The following is a 22,543-nucleotide window of genomic DNA, read 5'->3' as shown; positions in this document are numbered from 1 at the left end:
GGGTCCAGTTGAAGGTGACGGAAATGTTGGCAGATGATTTGTTGGATCCGCTGGCTGGTGGGGTGGAAGGTGAGAACGAGGGGGATTCTGTTCTTGTTACGAGTGGGGGGAGGGGGAGCAAGAGCGGAGCTGTGGGATGTAGAAGAGACCCTAGTGAGAGCCTCATCTATAATGGAAGAGGGGAAGCCCCGTTTCCTGAAGAATGAGGACATCTCTGATGCCCTGGTGTGAAACACCTCATCCCGGGCGGTGGGAAGATCATTTAAGAGACCCAGGAACGTACAATGTGCAGGGCATTTGATTATGAAAGAGTCGCCATGCAGCACAGTGTTGAGAACCCATTGTAATATCAGTGGTCAGGAATCTGGAGGAATTGTGGGTTCTTGGTATTGAGACACAGATAACTCACTATTTAATTGAATGGCAAAAGATGGTGTTTATATCCCTCAGTGAGTTCAGTATGTTTATTTTAGTTTGGAGACGCAGCACAGAAACAGGCCCTTCAGCTCACCGAGTCCGCGGCGACCAGCGATCCCCACACATTAACACTATCCTACACACACACTAGGGACAATTTACAATTTTACAAAGCCAATTGACATACAAACATGTACGTCTTTGGAGTGTGGGGGGAAACCGGAGCTCCCGGTGAAAACCCACGCGGTCACGGGGGAAACGTATACACTCGTACAGACAAGCACCCACAGTCAGGATCAAACCCAGGTCTCTGGTGCTGTAAGGCAGCAACTCTACCGCTGCACCACCAGCTGTCATGCAAAGTCTTGTGATCTCCTCCAGCAGTGGGGACACTGTGTTGAGTGGGAATCTGCTTAGATTTGCCCTTCTTACTCCAGATCTACTGGAACCCAATGTGTGTCAGACTGCCACATAATGCTGGAGATCTCCAAACTCACACAGGCTCAGCATCTGAAATTCAGCCACAGCAATAACTGAGAAGCCCTGGGCTATAAATTCACAAGCTATGCAGATGGGTGTGTTTTGAAACCCACTGAGATATTTTTCAAAGGAAGTATTGAGATGAAGAGTAATGGTAAAACTATAAATAATAGGATTCCATTGTTTAGTTTAGTTTAGTTTAGTGGTACAGCGTGGAAACAAGTCCCTTCAGCCCACCAGGTCCGTGCCGACCAACAATCTGTACACTAGTTGTACAATCTGTACGACCAACCCATACACTAGTTCTATCCTACACACTAGGAACAATTTACAGAAGCCAATTAACCTACAAACCTGCACGTCTTTGGAATGTGGGAGGAAACCGGAGCACCCGGAGAAAACCCATGCAGTCATAGCGAGAACGTGCAAACTCCATATAGACGGCACCCATAGTCAGGATCGAACACAGGTCTCTGGTGCTGTGAGGCGGCAACTCCACCACTGCACTGCCATTGCGTTATGGTTCCATTTCGGAACCTATGACAATAAAAAACTCCCTGAACTCTTAGCCTATGTTACAGGCAGTATTGCAGAGTGTTCGTTTCTCAGAAATGACCCAGCTACAATACTGTTCCACTTAAAATGTTTTACATAATTAACACTATACATATGATGGATGTCGATATTAGATTAGAGAAAGCTGTTGTGAAACTAGGGCACATTAGAGTTGAAGCCATGACAATGGCCATGACATTGACATTCCTACAACAATGATGTTGTAGAATTCACTCTACAGTACATGGAGCATAGTGGTGCAGCAGTAGTTGATGCCTTTCAGTGCCAGAGCCCCGGGTTCCATCCTGACTACCGATGCTGTCTGCACTGAGTTCCCATGAGGCTGTGGGTTTTCACCGGGTGCCCCAGTTTCCTCTCACGTCCCAAAGACGTGGAGGTTTGTAGGTTAATTGGCTTCTGTAAATTGTCTCTAGTGTGTAAGATAGCACTCGTATATGGGTGATTGCCATAAAATTGGAGCAGACTTGATGGGCTGAAGGGCCTGTGTTCATACTGTATCTCTAAACTAATCTAAACTAAAGTAAAGATGGTGCACATGGAATCTGTTGCAGGCTTCTAAAAGCAGGGAGTTATTCAAGTGAAGTGTTGCTGCACAGTCCACCATGGGACGTTATATGGGGGAGCCCTTACAGTCGTAACCGTAGACTGTAGGCTCATATGTTGCACATGTTAGACATATTACAGCAACCAATCCCACCAGTCGTGGTCGTTACATGAGTGGATTGTTAATGTACAGTTACACAGAGGGAGTTGCACTAACTGACTAGTTACATCACCAAAGGACCTTGTACAAGTTCTCAAACTTTTGAGTAACAATAATGTAAGTTGAAAATGCTGTGAAGTTCTGAGTAACAAATTAGTGAGATGAGATCACCTCAAAAGAACGTCGCGAAAACTGAAAATAGTGGGGATGAGGAGGGGTAATTTTACTTTTTATGATAAACTAGCGGGTGACTGCATGCATAAAACTGGCAATGAAGCTGTTGATCATTCTGATACCAGATGGAAATAACTATCTGCAACTAATCATGACGTGAGGACATGCCAATGATGTGTTTCAAGGGGTGATCGAGAGGCAGCCAAATACTTGTCAGACTGATGGGAAATACAAGCCGCAGCACTCCAGCTTGTCCATGTGTTAGTTTATGATTGGCCCTGTTAGTGGCACAGTGAACTTCTCAGACTGAAAGTGAAGTGTGGCCAATAGGTCCGAAGATGGAGATAAGCCATTCGCTCTGCTTGTCAACAGCAGCCTACCCTGCCAAGTAGAGCCTCGAGAAACATAGAAACATAGAAAATAGGTGCAGGAGTAGGCCATTCGGCCCTTCGAGCCTGCACCGCCATTCAATATGATCATGGCTGATCATCCAGCTCAGTAACCTGTACCTGCCTTCTCTCCATATCCCCTGATCCCTTTAGCCACAAGGGCCACATCTAACTCCCTCTTAAATATAGCCAATGAACTGGCCTCAACTACCTTCTGTGGCAGAGAATTCCACAGACTCACCATTCTCTGTGTGAAGAAATGTTTTCTCATCTCGGTCCTAAAAGACTTCCCCCTTATCCTTAAGCTGTGACCCCTTGTTCTGGACTTCCCCAACATCGGGAACAATCTTCCCGCATCTAGCCTCTCCAACCCCTTAAGAATTTTATATGTTTCAATAAGATCCCCCCTCAGTCTTCTAAATTCCAGCGAGTATAAGCCTAGTCTATCCAGTCTTTCTTCATATGAAAGTCCTGCCATCCAGGGATCAATCTGGTGAACCTTCTCTGTACTCCCTCTAAGGCTAGAGGCCTCTACTTACATCATGTGCTATGTGTTGGTAATTCTAAGCCTTGGTAATTCTTAAGATTAAGAACTATCACAGAGGCCATATTATACATCCTCCCTCCAAAGGCATCCACACGTACTAATTCCACCCCCTTGGGTGTCAGCGTGCAATGACACTTTCATAGACACATTCGGCCCTTCAAGCCAGCACCGCCATTCAATATGATCATGGCTGATCATCCAAAATCAGTTCCCCGTTCCGGCTTTTTCCCCATATCCCTTGATTCCCCTAGCCCTAAGAGCTAAATCTAATTCGGTTGGAATAAAGTGATAGAACACAAAGCAGTGCCATCTCTTTCGTACTTACCATCGGGCAGCCCAGCATGGAAACAGGCCCTTCAGCCCAGCGTGTCCATGCCAACTGTAATCACCCATCTATACGAATCCTCCCTTCATTTTTTTATTTCCCTCACATTCTTCTCGACTCCACCTAGATACTACACTTATCTACACACCAGGGGCAATTTACAGTGACCAATCAACCTACTAACCTGCACATCTTTGGGCCATTAAACTTTAGACTTCAGAGATACAGCGTGGAAACAGGCCCTTTGGCCCACCAAGTCCATGCCAAGCAGCGATTACCCCATACACTCGCACTATCCTACACACTAGAGATACATAGATACATAGACAATAGGTGCAGGAGTAAGCCATTCGGCCCTTCGAGCCAGCACCGCCATTCAATGTGATCATGGCTGATCATCCACAAACAGAGGGTACAATGTGAATGAACTTCATTGCTTAGATGGCTTATTGGTGTTGTCATATCATGAGAGGTATAGTCATAGAGGGGAGATACATTTCCTCCCGGTGGATGCAACAAGGACTACAAACCATCATGGCAGCCAGCAAAAGACTACAAAACCCATAGTCAGCAGGGCTGCTAACACTGATTGCTGCCGACACTGATTGCTGCCGACACTGATTGCTGCCCAGCTGAACCAGATGAGCTGATTGCCTCAGTGAGAGAGCTAAAAGGGAAGGGAAGCAGTTTATTTAAAAAGAGAGACAACGACTGGAGCAGACGGGGAGAGAAGCAGTGTTTGAGTTATATTTTGTAAGAAGGCAGCAAGCTACAGTTTTGATTTAACTACCTGTTTTGGTTTTGTGCACCTGTCTGCAAACAATTAAGTTTACCTGTTTTTGGAAAAGACTAAATATATGGAATTTAAGTTTGAAAACAAGAACTTTTCTGTCTTCATTTCCGGCACCCACATCTCCCAACCTTCAAGAGAAAAGCTCCCGACCTCTCAAGACATCACAGTGTTATTTGTTCCCTTGCCACTAGCATGTATCAGGGAGAAGGAGGCCTGAAGGAGATGAGGGGGTGAGGTGAAACTGATCACATTCAAACTCTGCGTTTAAATCTCCTGTACCCCTGATGACTGAAGTTAGAAAGCTGATTTACTCATGCATAGATATCATTGCTCTTCAAGTGCCTTCCAGTCACATGAATGTTCCCACTGCTGAGAGGGGAAATATGTTGCCCTTATTCTGGAGAGACCTTAAACAAGGAAAACGCTACATAATTATGAGTGGTATTTTATTCTTTTCCAGTGTCAGTTAAATCTAAATATTGTCTTTGTTCAGATTTTTCAGTTTAATGATGAATTCGTTTTTAATTGCTGGCTTTTTGCTTATTTTATTTGGCTGCACAAAAAGGACCATTCTTGATGTCTGACGTAGCCTTGCGGGAGAGATGGAAATGTTTGCTTTGGCTTAAACCTCAGGTCACTTCAGATGTAGCAGAACCACCAAGCCAGGGACATGACTCACCCTGGGAGAGAGGTCCCATTTGGGGTGTAAATGTGTGTGGGACGGGGTAGGTGCTGAGGACAATGTGTGAGAGGGACAGAGCGCAGGTGTTGAGTGGAATAGCTTGTTCTGGGTGGCTGAGATAGAACAGTGTGTGGAACAGTGCCGACTTTCCATGCTGTAATGCTGAAAAGGCCTAACCCCTCAATTTTGTGCAAATTTCTGTCGAATATTGCTGCTCAAAAACCTGCTGTATGGATTCAGAGGGATTCAGCATCTGTGGGGGGGAGTGGTGGAGGGAATTGTTTATAGTGTCCTGATGCAGGGTCTCGACCCAAAATGTCAACTATTCCTTCCTCCCCACTTGCATAGCTCCAAAGAATCAACTAATTGAACTAATTTATTTCACAAAATGCTGGAGTAACTCAACAGGTCAGGCAGCATCTCAGGAGAGAAGGAATGGGCGACGTTTCGGGTCGAGACCCTTCTTCAGAAATTGAACTCGCTCACTGATGGCTTTTATAGTAATAACACCTACAGTCAATGGCTGACGTGCCGGCACAGTGGTGCAGTGGCAGAGTTATTGCCTTACAGCTCCAGAGACCCAGGTTCAACCCTGACCACGGCTGCTGTCTATAGGGAGTTTGCACGTTCTCCCTGTGACCGTGTGGGTTTTCCCGGGTGCTCTGGTTTTCTCCAACATTCCAAAGACGTGCAGGTTTGTAGGTTAATTGAATTCTGTTCATTGTCCCCAGTGTGCAGGAAGAGAACTAGTGCAGGAGTTATTATTGGTTGGTGCAGTCTCAGTGGGCTGAAGGATCTGCTCCAACGCTCCATCTCCCAGCTAAAATAAATAAATGAATGTTGAGTGATTCCAAATTGTCCTTGTGTCAGGTGGAAAGAGGCCATTCAGCCCTTCAACCTTGCTCTGCCATTCAGTTGGATCAGGGCTGATCAGTAGTTCAAATTCACCTAGCAACTCAACCCTCGATATCATCTTCGAATACTCAGTAGCGGTACTGAAAACTCAAGGGCGGCACGGTGGCGCAGCGGTAGAGTCGCTGCCTTACAGCGAATGCAGCGCCGGAGACTCAGGTTCGATCCTGACTTCGGGCGCTGTCTGTACGGAGTTTGTACGTTCACCTGCGTGGGTTTTCTCCAAGATCTTTGGTTTCCTCCCACACTCCAAAGACGTACAGGTATGTAGGTTAATTGACTGGGTAAATGTAAAAATTGTCCCTCGTGTGTGTAGGATAGTGTTAATGTGCGGGAATCGCTGGGCGGCGCGGACTCGGTGGGCCGAAGGGCCTGTTTCCGCGCTGTATCTCTAAATCTAAAAAAAAAAGCAGCATTGGTTGGAATGCGCTGCATCAAATAAATGGATCCATCACTTCTGGTGACCACTGCAGTCACTGAATCACGCAAAAGAATTGGTTCCAGTTCGCACTGCAAGTGTCTGGCTGAGTTTTTACCCGATTAAAACGTCGCCAGTTTTGAATTTGTTGGCTCCATAGGGTGAATGGATGATTGGTTTAGTTTAGTTTACAGATGCAGCATAGAAACACCGGCCCCCCCAAGTCCACACCACCTAGTGAGCACCCCGTACACTAACACTATCCTACACGCCAGGGACAATTTATAATTTTAACAAGACAATTAACCTACAAACCTGCACGTCGTTGGAGTGTGGGAGGAAACGGGAGCACCCAAAAAAAAAACACCCAGTCACAAGGAGAACGTGCAAACTTCGCAAAGACAGCGCCTGTAGTAAGGATCGAACCCGGGTCTCTGGTGCGGTAAGGCAGCAACTCTACCGCTGCACCACTGTGCATGATTCCTAGTTTCCAGTGTGGGATGCCATTCATTCGTTTCCAGCTGCGATGAATTTAAATCTAAGTGCCAAAATACATTGCATTCGCCAGCTGATAGCCATTAATGAAAAGCATTCGACTTCAACATACCGAACGAATGTGATTTTCCATCCTTTCTTACCTTAATGCTGAAAATATCCGAGGTAACAAAAGATCGCTCCTGATTTACATCCAACACCCTAAGGCCAGAAAGAAAGAGTTAGAGATGTAGGTGGAAAGAGTAACTGGAATGCAGGTAAAAGATCCAGTCCAGGCGATAGAAGATTCCTCTTCAGCGATAAGCACTAATCATGTATCAGAAAGAACTGCAGATGCTGGTTTAAATCGAAGATAGACGCAAAATGCTGGAGTAACTCAGCGGGACAGGCAGCATCTCTGGAGAGAAGGAATAGGTGACGTTTCGGGTCGAGACCCTTCTTCAGACTGATGTCAGGGGAGTGGGCAGTACCTCTACTGTACTGCCACCATATCATCCACCCCCCAGTTACGGGTTACTCCAGCATATTGTGTCTAGCACTAATCATCTATTGCAGTGGTTCCCAACCTTTCAAATATAGCGACCCATTTTAGAACAAGCAATCATGAAGCGACCCCAACCCTTAAAATATCTTATATATACATTCGGTTTTTGTACAACAAACTGCCATATATTGCGATTATTGAATTATAGATTATTTATTCATAAAAAATTCCCAAGCTCCTACAAACATTAATTAATTGCAAATCAATTCAAAATTGTTCGAACACACAAATTTCCACCGTTATGTAAAATATGTTTATGAACTGACTTTAATGAGACGGCTGGTATTGCAGTTTTTTAGCTAGCAATTCTATCCTGGGCTCCGTTGTCGATATGGCACACCTCAAGTCGTCTTCCAGATTTAATTTATTTCGGTATTTGTTTTTAAGGATGAGAAGTTGGGAGAATGCTGCTTCACATAAGTAAGTTGTTGGGAAGGGCAATAAATTCCTTATCGCGATTTCTGATATTACTGGGAATTTTTGGAAACTTTTTGCCCAAAATTCTTGTAGTTGCAATTCACCAAACCATGATTTAGCTTCAAAATTGTTTTTTAAGTCGATGAACTCTTCTTCTGCTGCTTCAGGGATATTAGATACATTGGCATTGAATGGGTTGATTGTAAGGGAGAAAGATTTGCAACATTCATCAGGAAAATAACTTCTTAATCGAACAGTAAGAATTTCCAAATGCTCTTGTATCAAGCTATATAAGTCATCGATGTTAATTTCATTTGCCGCTTCTTCAACAAATTGGACAAGTGTTGGGAACATGTATAATTTCTTATGGTTAATTTTGGTGATCCAGAGTTCCAATTTCATTTTGAAAGACGATATGTTTTCAGACAAAGATATTATCGTACTTTCCTTACCCTGTAATCCTGTATTAACACTATTAAATATCTCAAAAATGTCGACCAGGTATGCCAATTTGCACAACGTAAATTCATCCGTCAACAATGATTCATATTCGCTTGCATTTTGAGAATCGAGAAATATTTGAAGCTCTCCTCTTAATTCAAAAAATCTCTTCAACGCCTTTCCTTTCGAGAGCCATCTTACCTCTGCGTTGATCCCAAATCCTCACATAAAACTTTGAAGAGCCGTGTTGCAAGTGGCCTTGATTTAACGACATTTACTGCTTTAATCACTCGGTTAAGCACTTCTTTCAATGGTTCAGGTAACGTCTTGGTAGCTAATACTTGTCGATGAATCATGCAGTGAGTCCCAATTACTTCTGGAGTCACTTTTTTAACCAACGATTGGAAGCCAGACTTACAGCCGAGCATTGCAGGTGCCCCGTCAGTACAAACTCCGCATAATTTCTTCCATTCAATTGAATGTTCATTAAAGAAATCATCAATTAAATCAAAAATATCAGCAGCAGTAGTTGAAGTTTGCAGAGGCTTACAACACAAGAATTCTTCTTTAATTTTTTCATTTTTATAATAACGAACATACACAAGAAGTTGTGCAAAGTTTGTCACATCAGTAGTTTCATCAAGCTGTATGCTGAACAGCCCAGTTGGAGTTTCTTTTAATTCTTGAATAATTTGGCATAAAATATCCTCGGACATATCTGTTATCCTTCGTTTTACCGTATTGTTTGACACGGATAGAAGCGATAATTTATTTACCGCTTCAGGACCGATCATGAGACGTACAATATCTTTGGTGCATGGAAAAATAAGATTCTCAGCTATTGTGTGTGGCTTTTTAGCACGTGCTATTCTTAATGCAACCGTGTATGAAGCTTCAATGGCGGCTACATTTTTGTTTTGAAATAATCCACTGCTATCAAGCCGGCGGCTTTTGACACCAACAACTTTTGCTTTAAAAAAGTCAATACTTTTATCTTTCAAATCAGGGTGCTTAGTTTCGAGATGTCTTTGAAGTTTAGCTGGTTTCATAGACTCATGAGCAAGAACTTCCAAACATACTACACACTGTGGTCTTTCCACACCTGCATTAACTATGTCAGTGAATCCCCATTTCAAGAAATCATCACTGTACTTTCTCTTTCTTACACTCATTTTTAAAGGGTTAAGAATCACTCGAACAAAACTAACTACGTGTCACTGCAAGCGCGCGTACAACACTAGGTAAGTGGGAGGAGCGACAGCGGTGGCGCGACCAAGACAAAACAGAAACCAAACATGTTCAATACTGGCTTGAGTGACAACACGTTGTGTTGAGTGACTTAGGGAACTGTTACATTTAGTTTCATAGTATGAATTTATATAACTATCTTAATATGCATTTCACCGTGTTTTATATAATATTCATATCAGCTCAAAATCATTTAACGACCCCATGGCATTGGTGTCGCGACCCCGTTTGGGGTCGCGACCCACAGGTTGGGAACCACTGATCTATTGCATATTATATATATAATATTTCACGTATGTACTGTTGGTTAGTGTCTCTGCTCACCTCTTCTCGTTTGGATCCTCTTGCTGAACAGTACATGCAGAGGCAAGGACAACCAGTGGCAATTTTCTCACAACTTGATAAAGGTGTTGTAGGGAGTGTGCAGGAAGATGAATTTGATTGGGGTGGTTCATGTTAAGACAAGGGACCACTTAGTGTTCTGAACATAGAACGGTGGCACAGCGGTCGAGTTGCTGCCTTACAGCGAATGCAGCGCCGGAGACTCAGGTTCGATCCTGACTACGGGCGCCGTCTGTACGGAGTTTGTACATTCTCACCGTGACCTGCGTGGGTTTTCTCCGAGATCTTCGGTTTCCTCCCACACTCCAAAGACGTACAGGTTTGTAGGTTAATTGGCTGCGCAAATGTAAAAATTGTCCCTAGTGGGTGTAGGATAGTGTTAATGTGCGGGGATCGCTGGGCGGCGCGGACCCGGTGGGCCGAAGGGCCTGTTTCTGTGCTGTATCTCTAAATCTAAAATCTAAAACAGCTGATTGAAGGACACAAAAAAAACTGGCATATTGTTTAGTAAATTATTCTAGTTTAGTTTTGTTTATTGTCACATGTACCGAGGTATAGTGAAAAGCTTTTTTGTTGCGTGCTATCCAGTCACTGGAAAGACTATACATGATTACAATCAAGCTGTCCACAGTCTACACATAAGGGAATAACCTTCAGTGCAAGATAGAGTCCAGAAAAGTCCAATTAAAGTCCAGGGGTTTCCATTGAGGTAGATGGTTTCGTTTAGTTTAGTTTAGAGATACAGCGCGGAAACAGGCCCTTCGGCCCACCGAGTCCATGTCGCCCAGCGATCCCCACACATTAACACTATCCTACACACACTAGGGACAGGACCTCTCTCTAGTTGGTGACAGGATGGTTCAGTTGCTGAGGTGTTTGTAGGGATTGCTGGCATGAACTAGATCATGGTCTCCCTTGGATAAGGACACATTTGGTCCGAGTCAATTCATGCACCATAGACAGGTTAATAACTTGCCCAAGCATGTCAGCAGACACAAATCAAATCCATAGAATGTATTCTTCCCTTCCCCAGTTCACTCTGTCAATGCACCAATGTCTGAAATGTATAAATTCATGAAATGATCCCTAGTGGCTCAATAAATTAACATTCACCTTTCACCATTCATGGTCACCCTAATGTGTGAATAAAAGAGAAGGTTGATCCGGCCATAACATGACACCAGGGAACTGGAATTCCTCCCTAAAATAGCCCCAGACGTGGCATTGGGAAAACAGACATCATTTTGCACGTGACAAATTACATTCTCAAACCAATATATGTTTATTTTGGAGATACAGCCTGGACACTGGCCCATCGGCCCACTGAGTCCATGCTGTCCCTTTACCTCCAACCTCAACTCCATCCAAGGACCCAAACAGTCTTTCCAGGTGAGACAGAGGTTCACCTGCACCTCCTCCAACCTCATCTATTGCATCCGCTGCTCTAGATGTCAACTTCTTTACATCGGCGAAACCAAGCACAGGCTCGGCGATCGTTTCGCTCAACACCTTCGCTCAGTCCGCCTTAACCAACCTGATCTCCCGGTGGCTGAGCACTTCAACTCCCCCTCCCACTCCCAGTCTGACCTTTCTGTCATGGGCCTCCTCCAGTGCCATAGTGAGGCCCACCGGAAATTGGAGGAACAGTACCTCATATTTCGCTTGGGCAGCTTGCAGCCCAGTGGAATGAACATTGACTTCTCCAACTTGAGATAGTTCCTCTGTCCCTCTCTTCCCCTCCCCCTTCTCAGATCTCCCTCTATCTTCCTCTCCACCTATATCCTTCCTTTGTCCCGCCCCCCTGACATCAGTCTGAAGAAGGGTCTCGACCCGAAACGGCACCCATTCCTTCTCTCCTGAGATGCTGCCTGACCCGCTGAGTTACTCCAGCATTTTGTGAATAAATGCCTTCGATTCATGCTGACAAACGATCACCCCATCACTAGTTCTATCCTTTACACTAGAAAGAATCTACAGAAGCAAATGAACCCACAAACCTGCACGTCTTTGGAATGTGGGAGGAAACCGGAGCACCTGTAGGAACCACACGTGATCACAAGGTGTACAGGCAGCGACCGTGGTTAGGATCGAACCTGGTCTCTGGCGCTGTAAGGCAGCAACTCTACCGCGGTGACATTGTGACACCCGACAGGAACACACATTAGCACCTATACCAACACCCTCTCACATCGATATACACACCCCAGATCCACACACGATTGACACACCCACATTGACATGTAGAATGAGGGATACTGAGAAAAACGTCTTTCTTTACACGTAATGGTGATGATCTGGGACTTTCCCCCAGACAGTGAAAACGGTGTCATGCAGAGCTTTTACAAAGAAAATGTTATGAGTAATTAAGGAGAAATAATTTGGGGTTGGAGAGAAAGCAAGGGAATGGGACTGAGTCGATTGCTGATCCGGGAGCCAGCGTGGATGTGATGGGCCAAATAGCCAGAGCTGTAACAATTTTGTGATTCTATGGTTTAAATACAATCATGGGATGAGTCCACTGATGAAATCGTCCGGTTATGTTGAAAGACTGGAGCGACTAGGCTTGTATACACTGGAATTTAGAAGGATGAAAGGAGATCTTATCGAAACGTATAAGATTATTAAGGGGTTGGACATGTTAGAGGCAGGAAACATGTTCCCAATGTTGGGGGAGTCTAGAACAAGGGGCCACAGTTTAAGAATAAGGGGTAGGCCATTTAGAACTGAGATGAGGAAAAACTTTTTCAGTCAGAGAGTTGTGAATCTGTGGAATTCGCTGCCTCAGAAGGCAGTGGAGGCCAATTCTCTGAATGCATTCAAGAGAGAGCTAGATAGAGCTCTTAAGGATAGCGGAGTCAGGGAGTATGGGGAGAAGGCAGGAACGGGGTACTGATTGAGAATGATCAGCCATGATCACATTGAATGGCGGTGCGTACAGGCTCGAAGGGCCGAATGGCCTCCTCCTGCACCTATTGTCTGTTGTCTATTGTGCTCGTTGGGGACTCACCTCACTGCCTCGCGGGTGAGTAGCTCCAACAGTTTCGCCAGCTCCCTGGTGCTGTCGCTCATCTGGATGGAGAACTTGCACATCCTGTTGTCCAGCACCAGGGCCCGGTCCAGGCACTCTCGCATCAGCGGCACATCCACGTTCCCACTGCAGACTGCAATCACCACTCTGCAAGAGAAAAGAGTCCGGTCTAAACACCGAGTTGACAAGGTGACGCAGCAGGGGAAAAATTGGCACAGTTTAATTCAGTTTAGTTTAGAGATACAGCGCAGAAACAGGCCCTTCGGCCCACCGAGTCCACGCCGACCAGCGATCCCCGCACACCAGTACTACACACACCTACACACTAGGAAAAATTTACAGTTTTTACCGATGCCAATTAATCTACAAACTTGTATGTGTTTGGAGTGTGGGAGGAAACCAGAGCACCCAGAGAAAACCCACACAGTCACGGGGAGAACGTACAAACTTCGTACAGACGGCACCTGTAGTCAGGATCGAACCAGGGTCTCTGACGCTGTAACTCTAAAGGCAGTAACTCTACTGCGGCACCACTGCACTGGACTGTGCTCAGGCAGAATACAGCATCCATTGAAAGGATCCAATTTCCCAACTGTATCAGCATTTCCCCTATGGTGAAGACAGTGAGGAGGAAAGAGCCTCTTACTGAGGATAGTGGGCCCCTTGTGTTGAAGATAACCCAAACACATATTGCCCCGGTAGTGATGATAGGTGAGTTGGCAACTGGGGAACAATGCTTCACTGATATTGAAGCTAGCATAGTCCCCTTTTGCAATAATACCGTGCTTAGTGAGCACAACATCCTAATGGTCAGAGACAAGCTTCTAATAGATAAGGAAGGTTCACAGTAGAAACAAGGAACTACAGATGCTGGTTTACAAAAAAAGGCAAAAAGTGCCGGTTGTAACTCAGCGGGTCAGGCAGCATCTCTGGAGAACATGGATAGGTGGCGTTTTGGGTCAGGCCCCTATTTCAGACGTTCACAGTGTTGCCCTCACGGTGATGACAAGCCAGTTTTTGACTGGTCGCACTGCTGACCTGAAGGACAAAGACAAACCTGACTCCGCAATTAGTTGATCGTTCAAGGTCTCCCTCCTGCTTCATCAATGGCTCTGGTGCCAAAAGATCCCTAACATCTGAATGTTCTCAGGTCTTGACCCCTTTCTGACTGGGAAGTCGAGTGTGCCCAAGGTCATCATTCTAAACCTGACACTGACAATGACTAGGTTTGGGTTTATTATTATCACCTGTGCAGTGAAAAGCTTTGTTCTGCATGATATTGAATCAAATCAGTCAAATCGGATCAAATTGAACAATACTATAATTATACTTTCTACATCAAATCCACACCCTCCTGTTGTAGACAAGAGCGCCTAGATGTAATGTAGAGATTATAACATAGAGTTATCCGATTTGATCTGATCTCTCAGACACTGTGAGGCAGAGGCTCTACTAACTACACAGCCCTTCTTAGACAATGGAAAGGACTATCACAGGTACTATCACAACGTTTAAGAAACATTTAGACATGGACATGGATAGGACAGGTTTAGAGGGATATGGGCCAAATGCAGACAGGTGCGACTAGTGTAGATGGGACAAATTGGTCAGTGTGGGCAAGGTGGGGCAAAGGACCCTTTTCCACGCTGTATGACTCTATGCCTTGCCTTGATACAATGCCTTTTACAGCATCTCATCACCCTGAAGCAATGTGGTACTTTTAGCCTCATGGGGAAATATTTTCCCAGCAGGCAAGATTATGAAGGATCATGAAGTGATAGACCAGTCTGAAGAAGGGTCTCGACCCGAAACGTCACCCATTCCTTCTCTCTTGAGATGCTGCCTGACCTGCTGAGTTACTCCAGCATTTTGTGAATAAATACCTTCGATGAAGTGATAGAAGTACATTGTGTAATTCAAATCCAACTCAGAACTTCTCTGTCCAGGAGACCCAAACTCAGTGCTCACTGCATAACAGCCAGCGCGGTGCATCACAACCACAGACGTTTGCTAACATGAGTTCAGTTTAGTTTATTGTCACTTGGTACCGAGGTACAATGAAAAGCTTTTGTTGCTAACCAGTCAACTGAAAGACAATACATGGTTACAATCGGGCCATTTACAGTATATAGATACATGATCTTTAATCTCACCTATAATGGAAGAGGGGAACCCCCGTTTCCTAAAGAATGAGGACATCTCCGATGATCTAGTGTGGAAAACCTCAGTTTGGGCGTGGATGCGGCGTAGACGGAGGAATTGGGAGTAGGGGAAAGAGTCTTTACATGAAGCAGGGCGGGAAGAAGTGTCGTCTAGATAGCTATGGGAGTCAGTAGATTTGTAGGTGACGTCGGTTAATAGTCTGTCTCCTGTGATGGAGACGGTGAGATCCAGAAACAGTAGGGAGATGTTGGAGATGCTCCAAGTGAATTTGAGTGCAGGATGGAAATTAGTGGTGAAGTTGATGAAGTTAGTGAGTTCTGCATGGGTGTAGGAGGCAGCACCGATGCAGTCATCAATGTAGCGGAGGTAGAGTTCGGGGATAGGGCCATTGTATGCCTGGAACAGGGATTGTTCGAATTGCCCTATTGGTCTAACCCCTCCCTACCTCTGTAGTTCTTTCCTCAACAGAAGGGAGGTTGGTTTGTGTGATGGTCTGGGCTGCAATTTCTTGCGGTCTTGGATGGATCAAGCTGTGATGCACCCTGATAAAATGCTTTCTATGGTGCATCTGTCGGTTGTTGGAGGGGACTTGCCGAACCTCCTCAGCCTTCTAATGAAGTAGAGGCATTAGTGCGATTTCTTGGTCGTTGCCGTGAGTGTGTGGTGGAGCCTGTCACAGGCGAAGTGTTTTTCTCAATCCTGTATTTAGCGTGCAGTGTGTAGAGATGAAGCCATATCTCCACTTCCAGAAAGGGAATTTCAAAATGCTCTCTCTCTCTTTAAAAAAATCCCAGCTGCTTCCATCTCATGCTGCTTTGTGAAACCAAACCTCCCAAAAGCAGCAAGCCAGCTGGTTGCCCCGTGATCTCAACATTACTCCATGTCAGCGAGTCGGAGCTGATGAATTTTCTGAGGGAAAGCGGGGGGGGGGGGGGGGGGGGGGGGGGGCAAAATAACAATGTGAACGGAAGGAGTCCTGGTGATGGGGAAAGGCCGTGGGATTTGAGTTATTGGTTCTCAGAATATTAAGGCAAGATGTGAGGAAACCTCATGAAACTCTAGACTTAATCGCAAGGCATATGGTATAGAAGCTGAGATACAGCGGTGGACCTGTACAGACTGCAAGGAAGATCACACAGTAATTGTGTACCTTTCACTGTACCTCGGTACACGTGACAATAAATAAACTAAACTAAACTAAGCTAAATATAAGATAGACACAAAATGCTGGAGTAACTCAGCGGGACAGGCAGCATCTCTGGATAGAAGGAACGGGTGACATTTTGGGTCGAGACCCTTCTTCAGACTCCAGAGATGCTGCCTCTCCCACTGAGTTACTCCAGCATTTTGTGTCTATTTTCAGTTTAAACCAGCATCTCACAGTTATGAACTCAGCCTGACTTCCTTCTATCTCAATTCTGAAGTACTTTCCCAGTGGCGCAGCGGTAAAGTTGCTGCCTTACAGCGCCAGAGACCCGGGTTCGATCCTGACTACAGGTGCTGTCTGAACAGAGTTTGGATGGCCAGTGACTGTGTGGGTTTCCTCTGGGCGCTCCGGTCTCCTCCCACACTCCAAAGACGTGCAGGTTTGTAGGTTCGTTGGCTTCAGTAAAAAATTGTAAATTGTCCCTGATGCGTAGGATAGTGTTCGTGTACAGGGTGACCACTGGTCAGTGCAGACTCAGTGGGCCACACTGTGTCTCTAAAATCTCTAAAGTTTATTCCACACTGGCCCACACTCAACCTGCATCCCACAGACTGCCGTGACTGAATCCAAGGGAAACGTGAGAGCCAGCTCCACAAAATAATAGTCAATGGGTTACGTTTAAGAAAGAGCTTCCAAAAACACAATTACAGATGCCAAATCTGCCGGCCAGAATGATGACATTATGTTTCACTTGAATCAGCAACGTGCCAACTCCAGCAGCAGAGTTCTGAGAGAAGAGGCTCACGCTTCCGAAAGGAAACTGGATACTTGTTTAATGAGGAAAATAAATGCAGGGTCACAGGGGGGAGCTTGACGAACAGCATTGCTCTTTCAAAGAGCGGACACATTGTAGCCTCTAGTATCATTCCATAATAATGGGCAGTACGGTGGCGCAGCGGTAGAGTTGCTGCCTTACAGCGAATGCAGCGCCGGAGACTCAGGTTCGATCCTGACTACGGGTGCTGTACTGTACGGAGTTTGTACGTTCTCCCCGTGACCTGCGTGGGTTTTCTCCGAGATCTTCAGTATCCTCCCACACTCCAAAGACGTACAGGTATGTAGGTTAATTGGCTGGGCAAATGTAAAAATTGTCCCTAGTGTGTGTCGGATAGTGTTAATGTGCGGGGATCGCTGGGCGGAGCGGACTCGGTGGGCCGAAGGGCCTGTTTCTGCGCTGTATCTCTAAATCTCAATCTAAAAAATCTACTCTGATTCCGTGGTAATTTTGTGGAAAGGAGACCTGGGTTGTGTTCTGTGCCAATGATTCAGATATTTCAATGGTGGTGTATAATATATGGCAACAATGTTTTAATGGTGGTGTCTGATATATAGCATTAATGTTTCAATTGCGCTGTGTAATTATATAACCAACAATGTTTCAGTGGCAATGTGTGATATGTAACAATAATGTTTTGATGGTGGTTTGTTACATATAACATCAATGTTTCGAACGTGGTGTGTAACATAAAGCATTAATGTTTCAATGGTAATACAAGGAACCTCAGATTCTGGTTTACAAAATAGGGCACAAAGTGCTGGAGTAACTCAGCGAGTCAGGCAGCATCCATGTGGAACAAGTGTTCCCAACCTGGGGTAAATTCCGCCTACCCAGGGGGTACATTTGTTGATTCTAGATTTGTACATATTGACTGACTGTGTTTGGTTCTGGTATGCCAGTATCTGTTCATCATTATATTCACAAAATGCTGGAGTAACTCAGCAGGTCAGGCAGCATCATTAGTTGTTCATAAATAAGTGAAATAGCATTGTTATGTGCTATTATTATTGTTATTTGAACTCAAAATAATAATGTTACAAACAGTATTTTAAAATTTCCCCTTTGTCGGTTGCTTTGTTATGGTAGAAGTGCAAACTCAAATTACTGAACAAAACAGGGTGGGGGGCAAATTTACTTTCGAAAAGTTGCAAAGGGGTAAATGGGGCGAAAAAGGGTGGGGACGCCTGATGTAGAACATAGACAGGTAACATTTCGGGTCAGGGCCCTTTTTCAGACTGGATGGGTGACATTTCAATAGACAATAGGTGCAGGAGTAGGCCATTCGGCCCTTCAAGCCAGCACCACCATTCAATGTGATCATGGCTGATCATTCTCAATCAGTACCACGTTCCTGCCTTCTCCCCGTACCCCCTGACGCCGCTATCCTTAAGAGCTCTATCTAGCTCTCTCTTGAATGCATTCAGAGAATTGGCCTCCACTGCCTTCTGAGGCAGAGGAATTCCACAGATTCACAACTCTCTGACTGAAAATGTTTTTCCTCATCTCCGTTCTAAATGGCCTACCCCTTATTACGGGTTGGGACCCTTTTTTAGACTGACTGTGGTGGAGGGGGGAGAATTGAATATGGAAGAGAGGGGCAGGGCAGCACCTGGTGAGTGATAGGTGGTTACTGGTGAGGGGGGGTTTTGATAGTATGTTACATGCAGTGGCTGCGTGCAACATCAAAGACCACCCATGTCTCAATGGTCATGTGTAACACGCAGCCACAATGTCTCAATGCTCATGTGTAACATACAGCATCAATGTGTCGGTGGGGTCTGTGAGGGTCTGAAGGAGGGTCTCGACCCGAAACGTCACCCATTCCTTCTCTCCTGAGATGCTGCCTGACCTGCTGAGTTACTCCAGCATTTTGTGAATAAATACCTTCAATTTTGTCGGTGGTCGTGTGTAACACATATCACTAATGCATCAGTGGGTATGTGTAACATCACAGAGCATCAATATTTCAGTGGCTGTGTGTAACACACAGCACCAATGTGTCAGTGGCCGTGTATAACAATGTGTTGGTGGTCACAGCAGCAATGTGTTGGTGGTCACAACAGCATCATCAATAGACTGAACCTCGGTTCTGAGAAAGCCCTCACCTCTTGCCTTTGAGTTCAGGTAGTTTTCCGGCAATGACAGCAGCCAGGCCGATCGCTCCCGCCGCGTCCACGGTGGCCCTCTCGTACTCCATGAGGCGAAGCATGGAGACCAGGATGTCTGCCTCCCTGTGGGGTGACATGCAAACATTCACAATGTGGAGGAGGAGAGCAGTGGCTATGGATGGCATGTGGGATACACCATTGTGAACTGTGGAATTTGTTAACAGACTTTTAATGGAGGGAGAGGGGAGTGTTTGTAGACGTTACTAAAATTAGAGAATTCAACATTCATACCACTGGGTTGTCAGCTACCCAAGCAAAACATGAAATGCTCTTTCTCCAATTTGCAGTGGGTTCATCAAGACAATTCTTGCTTTTCTCCCATCTCTCTCATTGTCCTCAGTCTGAAGAAGTGTCCTGACCCCTTAGCCTCCCCCACCATCCCTTGTGTAACTCCGTGAGGGCGTGCAGCGTAGGTTTACTAGGTTCATTCCCGGAATGGCGGGACTCTCGTATGTTGAAAGACCGGAGCGACTAGGCTTTTATACACTGGAATTTAGAAGGATGAGGGGGGATCTTATCGAAACGTGTAAGATTATTAAGGGGTTGGACACGTTAGAGGCAGGAAACATGTTCCCAATGTTGGGGGAGTCCAGAACAAGGGGCCACAGTTTAAGAATAATGGGTAGGCCATTTAGAATGGAGATGAGGAAAAACTTTTTCAGTCAGAGAGTTGTGAATCTGTGGAATTCTCTGCCTCAGAAGGCAGTGGAGGCCAATTCTCTGAATGCATTCAAGAGAGAGCTAGATAGAGCTCTTAAGGATAGCGGAGTCAGGGGGTATGGGGAGAAGGCAGGAACGGGGTACTGATTGAGAATGATCAGCCATGATCACATTGAATGGCGGTGCTGGCTCGAAGGGCTGAATGGCCTACTCCTGCACCTATTGTCTATTGTCCATCTCCATCTACATGCCACCTCAAGACATCAGCCAACATAATCAAGGACCTCACACACACACCAAGGTCATTCCTTTTTCTCCCCTGTCCCATTCAGGCAGATGATACAAAAACATGAAAGCACCTACCACCAGATTCAAGAACAGCATCTTCTTCACTGTTATCAGACTTTTGAACACTCATATGCTGGGACTGAATTCCTCATGATCCTGAATGATCTTCCAATCTACCTCGTTGCACTTTTTTTACCTGCACTTTCTCTGCAGCTGTAATACTATATTCTGCACTCTTTTTTCCTGATTAACAGATCTCTTTTTAACAGATATTTCTTTTTAACTACCTGATGCGCTCATGCATGGTATGATTTGCCTGGATAACACGCAAAACAAAGATTTTCACTGTATCTCCGTACACGTAATAACAATATACCATTACCAATATCTAAAACAAGGACAGGAAATGCTGGCAGGACTCGGCAGGTCAAGCTGCAAGATGGAAAGGGAATCAGAGCCAACCTTTCCGGTCAGAGCTCCTTCTGTCATTTCTTCACACAGAGAGTGGTGAGTCTGTGGAATTCTCTGCCACAGAAGGTAGTTGAGGCCAGTTCATTGGCTATATTTAAGAGGGAGTTAGATGTGGCCCTTTTTGCTAAAGGGATCAGGGGGTATGGAGAGAAGGCAGGTACAGGCTACTGAGCTGAATGATCAGCCATGATCATATTGAATGGCGGTACAGGCTCGAAGGGCCGAATGGCCTACTCCTGCACCTATTTTCTATGTTTCTATGTTTCTATGTTCTGCTGAATGTTTCCAGCATCTGCAGTTTTGTTTTGATTTTCAAGAACAGGAAATATTGGCAAAGCAAGTTAAGTAGAAGTAAGGAACTGCAGATGCCGGTTTGCAAAAGAAGTCATGGAGTGCAGGAGTAACTCAGCGAGTCAGGCAATATCTCAAGCGAACATGGATAAGCGAAATCTCGGGTGGTCACCTTCTTCAGACTGATTGTGTGGGGGGGGGGGGGCAGGGGCAGGGGCAGGGGAAGAAAGCTGGAAGAGAGGAGTGGCAGGATAAAGCTTGGCGGATAACAGGCCGACACAGGTAAGGGGTTTATCTGATGGGCAGATGATTGGATAAAGGCCAGAGATTTTTTAAAAGGCAGATTGTGTGAGACAAAAGGATTGAAAAGTTGCAAATTGTGAAGCTAGAGGAAGAAATGTAGGTGGAAGCAGAGGAGGAGGGGAGAGATAGATGTGAGTCCAGGTGGGACACAAGGGAGGGGGGTGGGGAAGAGGTGGGAGTTTATGTGGCAGCAGAAGGGGGAGGGTTAATCAAGAATACAAAGTTATAATAATAATAATAATAATAATAATATATTTATTTTATATAGCGCCTTATCACATGCTCAAAGCGCTTTACAAATACAATTAACATAGAGACAAACAGACAAACTATCCTGAGTGTTATCAGCATGGCATGGATACATATTTGGCTATTATAAAGAGATGATTTATTGGATATGGCAAGAAATGAAAGTCTCGTCCTTAATATGAATAATTACAAAGAATAGTCCCGTATAGAAGTGATACTTACTTAACCGTAACAACTTTATCTATTAGTTCCTCACTCATCTGACTAGTGTTGCTGCCAAAAGAAGGGTTGAACAATTCTGTGACATAAAGAGACAGATTTACTCTTGATGCACTCTAAGCAAGTAACGCTAATAATCTTGGTCAATGGTGAAGCCAACAACAACAAACGTTTGCATTTATCTAACGTTGCAAGAATGAGGAATTACCAGGACAGAGCCAGGTTCTGGGTTTTTAAGGAGTGACCTAAAATTAGCAAGGGAACAGAGGCAAAAAACCAACACTTGGGACTACCGGAGAATAGACACAAGGAACTGCAGACAATGGTTTGCACAAAAAAAAAGACACAAAGTGCTGGAGGAACTCTGACAGCACCTCTGGACAACATGGGCAGAGTATGTAACCGCAGCAAAACCACCAACTGTGGGGTTGATTGAGACAGAGGCTACACAGGAGACCAGAACTGAGAGAACACTAAACCTTGTGTGATTATAAAGCTTGTAATGGTTATGAAACCTGTAGAATGATTTGAAACCAAGAATGAGAATTTCATAACCTAGGTTTTACAGGGGACATCTATTCAGTTTTCTATTCCGTTTAGGGTAGCACAGTGGCTCAGCAGTGGAGTTACTGCCTTACTGCACGAGAGAGCCGGATTCGATCCTGACTACGGGTGCTGTCCGTACGGAGTTAGTACGTTCTCTCTGTGAATGCGTGGGTTTTCTCTAAACTGCCATAACCTATTTAGTTGGAGCAAACTGTCTTCTCAAACGCTAACTATTCCAATTAGTAGCACAGATGCGGGATTAGAATCCA

General features: G+C 45.1%; 1 protein-coding gene across 1 annotated transcript in view; it reads right to left on the bottom strand.

Annotated features, from left to right (window-relative positions):
• Positions 1 to 22,543, bottom strand: part of LOC144609940 (L-threonine ammonia-lyase) — a 40,148-nt gene that overhangs the window by 1,945 nt on the left and 15,660 nt on the right. The window contains exons 8-11 of the mRNA XM_078428346.1: positions 21,732 to 21,807; positions 19,185 to 19,310; positions 12,911 to 13,078; positions 7,055 to 7,112 (exon numbers count right to left, since the gene is read on the bottom strand). Coding sequence (XP_078284472.1) covers positions 7,055 to 7,112; positions 12,911 to 13,078; positions 19,185 to 19,310; positions 21,732 to 21,807 — 428 coding nt within the window. The remainder of the gene's footprint in view (positions 1 to 7,054; positions 7,113 to 12,910; positions 13,079 to 19,184; positions 19,311 to 21,731; positions 21,808 to 22,543) is intronic.

Source organism: Rhinoraja longicauda, chromosome 35 (assembly GCF_053455715.1).
Source record: "Rhinoraja longicauda isolate Sanriku21f chromosome 35, sRhiLon1.1, whole genome shotgun sequence".
In the NCBI taxonomy this organism is placed as follows: domain Eukaryota; kingdom Metazoa; phylum Chordata; class Chondrichthyes; order Rajiformes; family Arhynchobatidae; genus Rhinoraja; species Rhinoraja longicauda.
The sequence above is the reverse complement of the archived record's forward strand: the minus strand, read 5'-3'. Positions and strand labels throughout refer to the sequence as shown.